The sequence below is a fragment of the Macaca thibetana genome, chromosome 14, assembly GCF_024542745.1.
Source record: "Macaca thibetana thibetana isolate TM-01 chromosome 14, ASM2454274v1, whole genome shotgun sequence".
Lineage (NCBI taxonomy): Eukaryota > Metazoa > Chordata > Mammalia > Primates > Cercopithecidae > Macaca > Macaca thibetana.
Genome location: NC_065591.1, coordinates 45,420,238 through 45,433,623, shown reverse-complemented (window position 1 = coordinate 45,433,623; position 13,386 = coordinate 45,420,238). Strand labels below are relative to the sequence as shown.

At 41.8% G+C, this 13,386-nt stretch overlaps 1 protein-coding gene across 10 annotated transcripts in view; it reads left to right on the top strand.

The window, feature by feature from the left end:
* The window catches only part of NAV2 (neuron navigator 2), a 766,628-nt gene that overhangs the window by 699,020 nt on the left and 54,222 nt on the right, over nucleotides 1–13,386 (top strand). For 9 of the 10 annotated variants that reach the window (XR_007719073.1, XM_050755340.1, XM_050755338.1 and 6 more), the window contains 2 exons: nucleotides 1,441–1,629; nucleotides 7,634–7,686. Coding sequence is in view for 9 of the 10 variants with exons in the window: in XM_050755340.1 (XP_050611297.1) it covers nucleotides 1,441–1,629; nucleotides 7,634–7,686 (242 nt within the window). In the remaining variant the exon portion in view is untranslated. Of the gene's footprint in view, nucleotides 1–1,440; nucleotides 1,630–2,181; nucleotides 2,276–4,020; nucleotides 4,026–7,633; nucleotides 7,687–13,386 lie in introns of all 10 variants that reach the window. The other variant, XM_050755343.1, reaches the window with a different exon arrangement.

Below are 13,386 nucleotides of genomic sequence, written 5' to 3'. Positions count from 1 at the left end.
TTTGGGGAACAGGTAGTTTTTGGTTACATGGATAAGTTCTTTAGTGGTGATTTCTGAGATTTTGGTGCACCCATCACTTGAGTTATCTTATATTGTGAAACAGCCATATAGTCACATCCTGCTCAGTGTCTGATTAGCTCTCGGCAATATAGTTTGATTACAGGAGATTGATAGCAAAATAAATAGAGAAAATAGTAAAGTTTTTGATACTCTAATCAATAATTTTCTTTATTTGGTTGATATTGGTAGGGCTATGGCAAAGAACATGTTATTGCATTCTTAAAAAGAATACATTCTCTTTCTAAGACCTCTGAAGAAATAGATTTTATTGCATATCCCATGTTAGGTCATCCTCATTACTTTATTAAGTTGGAAATAAAAGTTAAGTTTTGATTGAATAGGTATTCTTAACAATGCCTACTTCTGACATAATGCTTAGACTGGCACAGTGGGGAAAGAAAAAGAATTCATGTCACAGTCCCTGCTGACATGTCAATGGAATTCTTTTTCAGGAAGACAAACACATCAATGCACACCTGTATAGTAGGGTAAAAGAGAACAATCCAAAGCTTTATATGAAACTGTGTAAAAGCTGAATATAATTAGATAGCAAGTATTAGACACATTTAGAAAAAGGAAAGATTAGTGCTGGCTGGAGTTACAGGCAGAGGTTATGTTAAGGTGGCAGGGTAGGAGCTGAGCCTTGAAGGACTGATAGCGGGTGAGAAATCTTTTCTAATCTCTTCTCACTCTTTAGAGAGGCAGCCTTTTCTGAATATAGTGAATAACAAATTCAGAGTCTTTAAGGATAGAGGTGGCTTGTAGTCAAGTGAGGTTTAACTCTTCATTTCTGATTGACTAAATGAGTACCTCTGAAAATATTGCACATGACTCAAATGGACAGGATTTTCATAAGAAAGCTAGTTTTAGCTGAGACAAATGTACCTTCCTTGCATTAAAACTCTTTATACACCATTATTAAATGTCCCCCATCTGAGGCAATGGGACCTGTGTTCATACTGTTCTTTCCCAGCCGTAACTCTTTGAGGCAAGAGATTCTTGTCATGCACAAATGCTTCCCATCTGATCAAAAGCCTGGTTGGGCTATTTTGGGCTTTTGGCTTTAGAGAAAATCATTCCAGATGAGCCTGAGGAGTAATTAGCTCATGCCTGGAAGGTGACACTGGCCTGTCTGAACATGCCAAGTTGGAAAGCTGAGGCCCAGAGCCTTGCTTTGGAGCTGACCCGCCTTTCCACTCTTATTTTTAGCTCCCAGTGTGTAACTCAAATGCTGATGGGACTACCTTTTAGAAAACAGACAGGAGAAGAGTTGGCAGGAACACATATGGCTGACAATAAGCAGTCTTCTCTTTGTCCCCAGCCAGGATTTGAACAGAGACATGAATGTCTAACCTTTTCATTCTATTCCTTTTATTCCAGCGAGTCCCACCACTGTCACCCAGATGAGCTTGTCCAACCCGACCATGCTGAGGACCCACAGCCTCTCCAATGCTGATGGGCAGTATGATCCATACACTGACAGCCGCTTCCGGAATAGCTCCATGTCCCTGGATGAGAAGAGCAGAACCATGAGCCGTTCGGGCTCATTCCGGGATGGGTTTGAAGAAGGTAAGGAAGGAAACTTACCATCTCCCAGGTTACTCACTGTAGTTAAGGGTCCTCTATGCTAAGTTCACTTCATTAACCTGAGCTCCCACCTGTAAGTGCTCCCACCTCTCCCACCTACTCTGGCGGTCAGGGATGGGGATCTCTGAAGAGTAAGGTCTGGCCTGACCCTTAATTAACCTTCCAGGCCTTTAAGGAAGAGGCTGCTTAAAAATCTCTGGTGAACCATAGAGCTGACTGAGTTCCACTTTAGGCTTCTCCCTCCTGGACTTGGGCCACAGCTTCTTGGCATGCGCCTCTACCTTGAGGCTCAGCCACCGGCTCACCATCTTGGCAGAGAGAACTACTGCAGAGTTCATTTCCCTGTGTTGACACACCCATGTAGTTCTGGGGGCCGGGCGGCCATGCCTCTCTGCTCTGCTCCAGAATTTTTCATCCCTTTTCTCAAGCACTGGGTTTTTACATGTATTGTTTTCAGTTATGCCCTTTTCTTTCTTTGGTTGCTAACTGTGAATATTTGGGGTTGGATTTTTATGTTTGGTTCATTTTCATCAGAATCATGGGAGAAAAGTTCTGTGGACAACTTTGTCAGCCGTTTTCACAGCTCACTTCATTTCTCTCTTCCTTTATTCCATCACCCAAGGTATGAGTTAGGGGAGTAAACAGTCAAAATTCTATGGAAGATATCACCCCCACCCCATGAAGATGGGGCTGATAGGACATTGGCAGCAAGGCTCATCAACCGAGGATTAAGAATAGGAGTCAGACTAGCAGAGTTTAAATTCCAGCTCCACTGCTTTTTAGGGATATGATTTGGAGCAAGTTGCTTCACCTCTCTATGCCTCTGTTTTTTCACGGATAAAATAGGAGTGAGTAATAATAGTATTCAGCTCATGGAATTACGAGAATTAAATGAGATAATACATATAAATGTTAACACAATAATGTTATTACATGTCATGGCCTGTAATAACACAGCCATAAAGCTATAATAACATAGCTGTAAAAACACAGCTTCAGCATTGACTTCCTGGCAGCTCAAAGTCCCCTGCCAGAGAATGGGGAATCTTGGAGCAAATGGAGCCTAGTCTGAGGACTATACATCTAGTTGTCCCTTTGTTGCCATTGACAAAACAGAATGCGGAGGGTAAGTTAGAGGTGCTTCCCAGTCCCCATATGAGTAGGGAAAAAGGGCCAGCATCCTCCTAGCATGAAAGAACAAACAAACCTGTAATTGTTTAGGAAGTTTCAAGTCAAAAGGGAGAGAAACACAAGACACAGGATTCTGTTTTTGCCTAATGTTCTTTTTAACAGAAGTTTTAAAGAATGTAATTTACAGAGCAATTGCCCCCTGGTTTATTTTCTTGGTAACTTAATACTTTCCACCCTGATTTATGTATCATTTGCATACCATGACATTCAGTGAACAGGTACAAGTCTGTAAATCCATATATGGGAAGCTGCTAGGACGAAGGATTAAGGAGGGGAGAAGCCTGAGTCACTGAAGGGCATTTGTGAGATTTAAGTGCTACAAATTAATGCTATAACTGCTCAGAACAGTGATAGTAGAGAATATATTGTGATCCTAAGGTGAAGGAAGAGGCAGTTTGTCTCGAACTTCCTTCTAGTCAGTGTACTGGCCAAGCATCGCCTCGGAGCATTCCCCAACCTCCCCGGGAAGGATTTGCATATGGAGTTTGTCCTGCACTGTATTTCTCTTCTCTACCATGTGCGTTCCTGAGTGAACCACGTCCAATACTGAAACTTGTCCAAACAAGCACACTTCACCTCATAAAGGTCCAGGACCATTACAGTATCGTCATCAGATAGCTTTTATTTATTCCATCTGGAATCAAGCTGGTGGACAGCACAACTGTGGAATATCTGGAATGTCAAAATGACATTGATAAAAAGTGCTTGCCCACAAGCAGTGTCTAGACTTTTGTAAACCTAATGATTCATGGTGACATGGAACTGAAGCACAGAGGTAAAAGTCAAATTTTAGGGGAATGGGTAGGGTCTGCTGTCAATACACTGTGAATATGTAACATTATCATCTTTTGGAAGATAGGGCATCAGATTGATTTTATTCCTTCTAAGGATATTACATTCAAAAACAAAATGGGGCTTGTGTAATTAGGTTTTTAATTCCTTTCGATGAAATTCTTTTTCTTTTGAATTTATTAACTCCCAGTGTTGCAGGAGCAGTTGGAAGAAAATTGACATTTCATGTTTGGACCAAACAGAACTTCTTGTAATAATCAGTTAGGTGTATTATACGCCATAAAGCAGAATAGAAATTTAGGAAGAAGTAGTGCAAGTATTTATGTGAGGTTTTTGTGCAATTTAATTAGCACTTTCCACTTTGAAATTTTAGGAATTATAAATATGTAGATTAGGTACAGACATGGCCCAGATGCAGCCTTTCTAAGGTATTTCAGGTAAATTGCTTTCTATCAGATGCATTATGCGATCTTAAAGTCAACTTTAATAGCATACATTTAAGGGGATGCTTGAGGCATTTTTAAAATGGATACTAGAGGAAAAAAAAATCCCATGACTTCACCAATCATCACTAAGATCTAATGCAATGAAAAACACAGAAACCCTCCTCTATCAGTTTATATGGAATCCCCAGGAGCAGAGAAGCTTATTAACCAAGAAAGCTTGTATTGCAGCTTACTTGTGTTTCTAGCCCCTGAATTGCAGAAGTGGTTCAAATCCTGGCACCTCTACTGTTAGCAATGTGACTCTGAGAAAGGACTTGACCTGCTCAGCCTGTTTCCTATTCACCGAAATGTGAAAAATAATTGTACATGCTTTGGAAAATTGAAGTGAAGATTAAGTGAGATAAATCTTGGAAAGCATTTAACAAATAACTTTGAAAGGGGAGTATTGTAAGTGCTCACTCAATGGTAGCTATTGTTATAATTGTCACATTATAGCCTTCTCTCCAAGGGCCATTATCATCCTCATTTTTTTTAATGGCCAAATTGAGGCAAAAGTGACTTGAAGACTTTATGCAGCCACAATGATGCCTTAAGCCTCTTGATTCCAGTCCCTCTTTCTTTCCACTCAATCCTACCTTGATATTTGACTCAGCTGGGTTTTTAAAAAAAAAAAAAAAAAAAAAAAAAAAAAGCCTGTGCGAGGCGAGCTCTGATCTTTCAGGGCAGTCCATTAGCCATCAGAACTGCATTTCATTCTTCTGACTCTTTCCACAGTACCCAATTGTGGAATGAGAAATAGATCATGATGCCTAGATCCACATTCTCTTTCTGCTCCTGACTAGCTATGTGTCTGGCCACATCACTTAACCATTCTGAGATTTAATGTACTCTGTTGTTGATTAAAGGTGGAAAAGTCCTGCCTAGTCTGGGATTGTTACCTGCAGATTCTCTGTGAGAGTCAGAGGCACTTGATTGCTTTATTGGCTGAAATATGCCTAGTTGTTTCATTCTATCTAGTGTTTTCACTCCTACTAAAGCATCTTTCTTCTCAAACATTCCTAGCTTGTGCCCACGTGTAGATTGCATGAAAGGACTAGGACACCATTCTAAAAGACACCAAAAGGCTCTTTTGAAAAAAACAAACGAATGGAAAAGAAAATCAGAAACCGTTAAAACAGATCACTTGAAGGCAGAGCGATCTCCTGACTTCTATCAGCAGATCCTGTTCTTGAATTGCTGTGTGACCTTAAGCAAGTCATTTAACCTCTCCGAGTTTCAGATTTCTCAATGGCAGAAATGGCCTAGATATTCTCTGTGGTTCCTTGTAGCTGAAAAAATGTGGAGGTATAGCTATAGGGAGGAAAACTACATAGGCTGCTTTAGCTGTTTAGCCTCTGTAACTCCCATAGACATTTTGTTGTCCAAAAATAACCACATTACATAACCCAGGCTCTGACTTGGCTCAAGTCCCTTGAGGGAGGCCCAACTGCAATGGTACAGGTAAGCCACATTCAGTTTTGGGTTGACTCTGAAAATTAAGGAATCTGTCTCTTTGGAATGCAGTCTTGCTGTTGCTAATTACAAAGTGAGAGGAGTTAATTATTGAGAAAAATAATTACCTCTACCTTAAGCCAGCCAGATGTGATCTTCTCTGCCTGTGGCCCCATGCTTGCACTGAGTTGTTGCTAAAACTGTGTCAGTAAGTTTATATGTGTGAGATGTAGAAATAGAAAAGAAAAAACTTCCATTTTCCAGCAGCCAGAGACCATATAGCAGCCCTGTGCTGGTCTCTGGCAGGCCAATCATGCAAGTGTGCATAGCTATGTGTTACCCACATCTCTTCACCCAGCTTTACCTCCAACATAATTCCTCCACTACTGTCTGTGTCATAAGCTGAATTAACTTACCTCAGTGGAACATTAGGCCACTAAGTTGGAACATTAAGGCCTATGTTAATGTGTGGACATATTAACACTGAAAGCCATTATTGGCCATTAACACCTTAACCTGATTTTTTATGGGCATGAGTCAGGTTAGTCATGGATGAAGAAAGCATGGAAGAAAAGATCTAGAATGCAGGGCATTGCTAAGGAGGGTGGATGTATGTGATGATAGAGGGACAGCTTAGAGCATTAGGGAGCTGCTAAGAGAGAAGAGAGCTGGAATAGCAAGCCAAGAGTTACGTGGGCTCAGAGGGAGGAGGAAGCCCACCCAGGTGGCAGTCAGGGGAATGAGGAAAGGTCCCATAGAGAAGATGTCATTTGAGCAGATCTGTTTGGGATAGACAGTATTTAGATGCAGCCTAAATGAAGAGAACTGCATGGGCAGAGACACTGAGGCAGGAAAGTACTGTCTAGGGCAAGCTTGGGAGAGCAGTGCAGGATTCATAGTGTGACAAGAACATATAAGGGAAGAAGGAGAGGTCAGGGATGATTTACTGGAAAGATGACAGAGAGGAGCCTGAGTGTTAGGCTGAGCTACTTATCAGCTATCTTGTTGGCATGTAGCTTCTGCTGACTGCTAATCCAAGGTGAGTTCACTTCGTGGGTGGTAGATGAATACCATTTAGTAGACGTGGAAGTTACCCCCGTGCCTCCCACTTTAGACTACAGGTCATAACTCGGTGTGGGAGTCGAGCCATTCCACCCATGGCCAGGAAAGCTGTGCCCAGTTAAAAGTCCTATGATGCCTTAGCAGGAATATTTCTTTTCTTCAAACAAGTTGTTCAGAAGTTACCAAGAAAATAAAGAACCTGCTTCCCACAAAAGAAGGCAGTTAGAATACCCAAGTCCTAGAAAAGACTATGCTGTTAAATTAGAACAAATAATAAGATGCCTCCACTGGCTGGGGGCAGGAGGGGTGCTAAGGACATACAAGTTGGTTCTAGTCAAAAGTACCAGTTTGAAACAGAAAAGAAGACACTACTTGCTTGTCACTTTGTAGACATGGTAGAAATCAAATAAAGAATCTATATTTCGATGAATATGTTTTCTAAACAAATATTCTGCTATATGGTCATCTAGAATAAACTTACTGTGGCCAACAGCCTCTTAGGTTCAAAATAATCAGCTCATTTTTTTTGCATATACAACTGACAGATGCCAACAGGGTAAAAAAAAAAAGTATGTGGAACACAGTCTTAACCCTAAAGGAATACATTAGAAAAAAGAGTGAAGCAAAATATGCTGGAACGGTAACAGATTGCCTCCGGGCAATGCAATTGTGAGTCACTGCAGGTTGTGACAGTGAATATGCTTCTTAACACTTCTCTGTACTTGAAAATTTTTGTTCAGTAATCATATATTATTTTGACAGTTAAGAGAAAAAGTATTCAGAAGGTTGAAGGAAAAAATGCGGTAATAGAAAAGTGACATCCTTAGCAAACTCATACTTAATTGTCACTGACCTATCACCAAACCAGGAAAGGTTGGGTCCAGATGAGATTAAGTCATTCCAAGCCTGGAGTGTCCTATATTGCTGATTGTTTCCTCCTCTTTCCCCTTTTTGGTACCATAACAGCCATCTATCAATTCACCCTTTTTTTTTTCTTTTAATAGTTCATGGATCCTCACTCTCCTTGGTTTCCAGTACGTCGTCAATTTATTCTACAGTGAGTATAAATCAATGCTGTGTGGCTGTGATCATGAGATCATGAGGCTGGGGTTCCTTTATCAAATGTGTCAAGAATAAAATATATGCATCTATCCTACGGAAAGCATTTCCATTATAAGGGGATCAATTAATTAGGGAACAAGATTTAAAATTCACAGACAGCTATTAATTATATTATACCAACCCCAAAATCCAGAACTGGCTGCCTTGTTAAAGTGGCATTGTGCTTTAGGTGATAACTATTTAGAATGTGTGAGAAGCCTTGGCCACCTGCTGAGGGACTTGGAAAAGAAAGGCCTTGAGCAATTTCTTAACACTTTGTCTGCCTCAGTTTTTGTTTCTTTCTTTCTTCCTTTCTTCCTTTCTTCCTTTCTTCCCTCCTTCCTTCCTTCCTTCCTTCCTTCTTTCCTTCCTTTCTTCCTTTCTTCCTTCCTTCCTTCCTTCCTTCCTTCCTTCCTTCCTTCCTTCCTTCCTTCCTTCCTTCCTTCCTTCCTTCCTTTCTTTCTTTCTTTCTTTCTTCCTTTCTTTCTTTCTTTTCTTTCTTTTCTTTCTTTTCTTTCTTTCTTTCCAGAGTCTTTGCCCAGGCTGGAGTGCAGTGGTGTGATCTTAGCTCACAGCAACCTCCACCTCCTGAGTTCAAGTGATTCTCCTGCCTCAGCTTCCTGAGTAGCTGGGACTACAGGCACGTGTCACTATGCCCAGCTAATTTTTGTATTTTTAGTAGAGACAGAGTTTCGACATATTGGCCAGGCTGGTCTCAACCTCCTGACCTTGTGATCTACCCACCCTGGCCTCCCAAAGTGCCAGGATTATAGGAGTGAGCCATTGTGCCTGACCAGCCTCAGTTTCTTTATCTGTAAAGTAGAAATAATAGCAGTCCCTACCTTATAGAGGTGTAATGAGGATTAAATGTTATGAAAATTACATTTCACTACAATATAAACTCTTTCTAGACAAGCACATTTTTGTTTTTATTCCTAGTGCCTAGAATTGTACCTAGCACATAATAGGTATTTTTAAAGTAGGTTTGAAAGAAATGGGAAAATGAATCTAAAACAATGAATATTGTACACACAGCTCAGAGCAAGCACTCCTAAATGCTAGATGTCATCCATGAGAAAGGTTTACTGAATGAAAGCCAAATATAATCAAATACATTTGGATCTTCAGTACTACTAGATTTATTCAGTAGTACTTACTTTTTATAGCTGTACACTATTTATTTTATTTTATTTTAGACAGACTCTCGCTCTGTCACCCAGGCTGGAGTACAGTGGCACAATCTTGGCTCACTGCAACCTCTGCCTCCTGGGTTCAAACAATTCTCCTGCCTCAGCCTCCTGAGTAGCTGGAATTACAGGCATGCACCACCACACCTGGCTAATTTTTTTTACGTTTTTAGTAGAGACAGGATTTCACCATATCAGCCAGGCTGGTCTCGAACTTCTGACCTCAAGTGATCCACCCATCTCAGCCTCCCAGAGTGTTAGGATTACAGGCGTGAGCCACCACACATGGCCAGAGCTGTATGCTATTTACTTTAAAAATAGTAATTTGGGAATGTCTACAGGAAAAAAAAAAAAAAAAAAAAAAAAAATCTCTTTGTTAGTTGTGAATTGGAAATTCTTTAGCCCTTAATCCCATGGAAGCAAATGTTTTAATAATTTAGATTTTGATAATGCCCAGTTTCTGGTCTATATAGCAGGATACACTGTGTATAGCTCCTGGAAAATAAGAGGCCACCCCAGAATCAAGTTAAAGATACCAAGGCCTAACTGTTCTTTCTTAGGCCTGTAGTGAGCAAATGAACTTCAGTGATTGCTGATATGGTCTGTTTTGAAGGACCTAGAAACTCTTGCTTCTACTCTTCCTAACCACCTCACCCCTCCAACTCTAAAATTCCTCTTTCCTCAGCTAGTCATCTTGTTTGAAATTTCATCACCAAGTCCTAGCTTTCCTTTTAAAGGCTTTATACAGAAAAACCTTGGAGAGAGGTTTTTTAAGCCATGATCTACTAAGAAAGCATAGAGATCGTCTTTCCACTGTCAGCCAGTAGATAAACTATGTCCTTTCTTCTAGAATGAAACTGTGGGATATGGGTACCAAGGTTGGTACTTTTAAACCTAAATTCATTTCTTCAACAGTATTTTCTGGCACCATAGATATGCCTGGCTCTAGACTAACACCTAGGATATAATTTAGGAGAGAAAGGAGCCTGCTACTGAAGGAGGAAGCCGTAGGCACCAGAGGGACACGGGACTCTAGCTTCACAGGACTGGTGCAGAGAAGCTGTAGCGGATAGTTCAGTGCCCAGCCCCGTGTTTCCCCTGTGGCATTCCCAGGGGTTCTTGCCAACACAGAGGGGAGTGGGCCTTTCAGAAAAGTAAAACCTGGGAGACTGGCCAGCATTAACCAGCCTTGGAAGGAAAGAGCATAAGCTTCTCAACCTGTGTGTCTTCAGATCTAGGAAACTGTCACATGCAGTTCCTGGGGGCAGCCCCTTCATGCCAACCACTAGAATTCCTTCCAGTAAAAAACTCTCTTTTAGTAGCTATTGTTCTGGGTATGGGGACATGAAGATAGTGTTTTCATGAAATTTGAAATTGTCTTTTCTGAGCTGATATAAATTCAACAAATTAGCAAAGACCTAATAATAATACTTTTTAATTCCATTTTTTATCTGGATAACAAGAGCCCTGAGGTGTAATCATAGAGTTCGTCTCACCATGTGACTTTGGACAAATCACCTAGTTATTCAGAGTGTCTCCCCAGTTTTGCCCTTGGCATCAGGAAACGGAGCAAGGTGATCTTCTGAGGCCCCTACAATCTCTGACATTCCATGAGTCATGGAATCAAAGGCTTCCATTTACTGTCCTCACATATGCCTTCTCTGAGAATATAGGTTACTTTTGCAGACTTAAAAAAAATAGCCTATCAGTTGAATGTTTTTATGCTGGTGCAGCCTACTAATTTCAAGAACAACTGCAAGTCTGGCCAGACTGCTACCACCCAGCACTGAGGTGTGGTCCCTTATCTATTATTACCTTCTTGGTGATAATGAAATTCTGAAATACATGCTCCAGGCACCTTTGTAAATGTTAAGGTGAATAAAATTCTTGTTTGTTGTCTGAAAAGAGATCTTTGAAATGTTAAGTTGCCACAGACCCAGACCAAGGAACCTGCTTAATAGCTGAGAGTTTTAAAGGCTCTTACTGGATGACAGTAGGTTCTTTCCTTGAAATCTCTATAATGAATATTCAAGAATGCTCATTCTGCATGAAATTTGCCTGCAATTTTAATTATCAGTGAAAGAAAAGATTACAGAGTGCTAAATGATTGCCATGGAAAAGTTATGGCTAGCTCTTAGAGTAGAGAAAATCTCAAAGGCCACCTCTGGCCTTAGACTTGCTTTCTTGTTTGGTAGGGAATACTTGAGCTCCCAGGAGAGCTGCTGGATGGATGGAGGCTAGCAGCTTCACATAGTGTTACCAGATCTGCAGAACTGCAGCAACAGGGACAAGATACAAAGCACATGCTTTCTCTAGGCTGCTGTTGATAATGGGGGCCCAACCCCAGAGACAGGTGGGCACAGTGACAGACAGTGGCAGAGGCATGGGGAAGGGCTATTAGGGCCTGTCTATGGAAGTGTTTCAAAGTAGGACTGGTCCTATGTTTGATGGTTAAGCCTGCTAACAGGCCTCTACCAGCCTTCCAAATGTTAGATAGTGGTGACATTCTCACCATTAACTTGTACCCTTTGGATTGAACATGGGGCTTCTTTCTGGAAATCCCCCATGAGAATGTAGCTATAGTAAAAGTGCAGGAGAATGTGCATAGGCTCTGGAGCCAGACTACTTTAGATCCAGTCTCAACTCTGCCACTTACCAGCTGTGACCCTAGGCAAATTACTGAACCTTCCTGTGCCTCAGTTTCCTCATACACAAAACAGAAAGCAATAGTATTAGTACCTCCTCAAAGAGTTGTTATAAGGATTAGATGAATAATGAATGTAAAGTGCTTGGAACAGTCTCTGGCACATGATAAGCATTCAGTAAATACTAGCTGTTATTACCAGAATGCAGGCAACACAAGGTCAGGGACTTGGTCGTGTTCACAGCTTTATCTTAGGTTCTTAAAAACAGTGCCTGGCACACAGTAGGAAATCAGTAAATATTTGATAGGTGTGATAGTGAGGATGGATGGACAGACAGACAAAGATGAATGAATATTACCTGGGAGGGAAGAGTGAGCTCTGAGGACATCTTCCAACCTTCTCCTGAAAGCATTTCTTAGATAAGGAGGTTGCTCAGTGTGACTTTATACAAGACACTTAACCTCTCTGAACCTCAGAAGGAATACAAACAAACCTACCTAATGGAGTTTCTGCAAGGATTAAATGACTTGGCTCCATGTATTTAAAAATTGGTTGCTACTATTAGGAGCCAACCTAGAGGAGGGGGCTTGTGGGCAGGATAAGGAGGGAGGACAATGGGGAGCACAGGGTGAAGGGAGATCAGACAGGAAGCAGCTGCCCACCTATTCCAGCTGATGGATGTGCTCTGTGAGTTCTAATGAATCATACCCACATTGTATTGTGAACTAATGGAGACGTTGACATCAGGGTCAGATGCTGATTTTTTAAAAATAATGGGCTTATCCCTAGTAAAATTGGATTAGGACACTTAGGGAGGACCCCAAAGACAGAATAGAGTTCTTACTGATGTTCACTCACCTACCTGGTTCCCAAGTCACTCTTCCCTCCCTGGGGAAATTAGAGCAATGGGTAGAGAGAAGGTCGAACACTCAACATTTCCAAGAAGGAGGAGGGATCCTCTTTATGAGCCCCTGTGGGAACTAGAGGAGAGGGAAAGAAAGGTTCCTCCTGCAGTGGGTTCCCCAATTCATGTGGGCTCCCACTATGGGAGGAGAGAGGGTCTTATAGTTTCTGGCTAGCAGGTACCTGTGTCACCACAGACACAGAGCCAGCATGGAAGGGACAAAGAGGGAAGCCAGTAAGAGGGGCAACAGAGCTCACCCTTACTCCACAGGGGTCACAGGTAATTGGGGTCCTTGAAATGGGACAGCATGAGGATGAAGGCCACATTTATCCCCACAACCTGTGGAGTTACTGGGCTGGCTAATAGGGGCTCCCAAACCCCCCTCACTTTGAGGTCTTTCTACCCTGGTGCTCCCACTGCAGTGTCCTAGGGAAGTGAGAGGAGGGCAGAAAATGGGGCAGAATTAACCCAGGAGCAGTCTTCTTTGCTCCCTAGAGTAAACTAAGGCTCAAGCTGGGAATACCATGGCAAAAACTCCAGGCGAATGACTAATGTGGGAGACTGACTTAGTTTCCTAGTTGAAAGAAGATAGCCTTTTGAAGTTGGTTTCCATTTTAACGGCGTGCTGTGGTCAGGCAGGTTGCTTTCTGTCTGGCTTGAACACATTTATCAATGGGCTCAGACTGGGTGGTGAACTCCTGGGCAGCAAGCCTTGCCTCAGAAGCACCTTAGTACCTTTTGATACCTCAGGCTCTGCCTTCTGAGCTTCAGTCTTCACCTGATCACAGCTGTGCATCAGAGCTCCTATACAGACAGGGCTGATGGGGATGGCGGATGGAGCACCTCTGCCTCTACTCTGATCCTCTATCTGAAGTTGCCAGAGTTGCCAGAGAAAATACAAAGCACTCAATATGAAATTT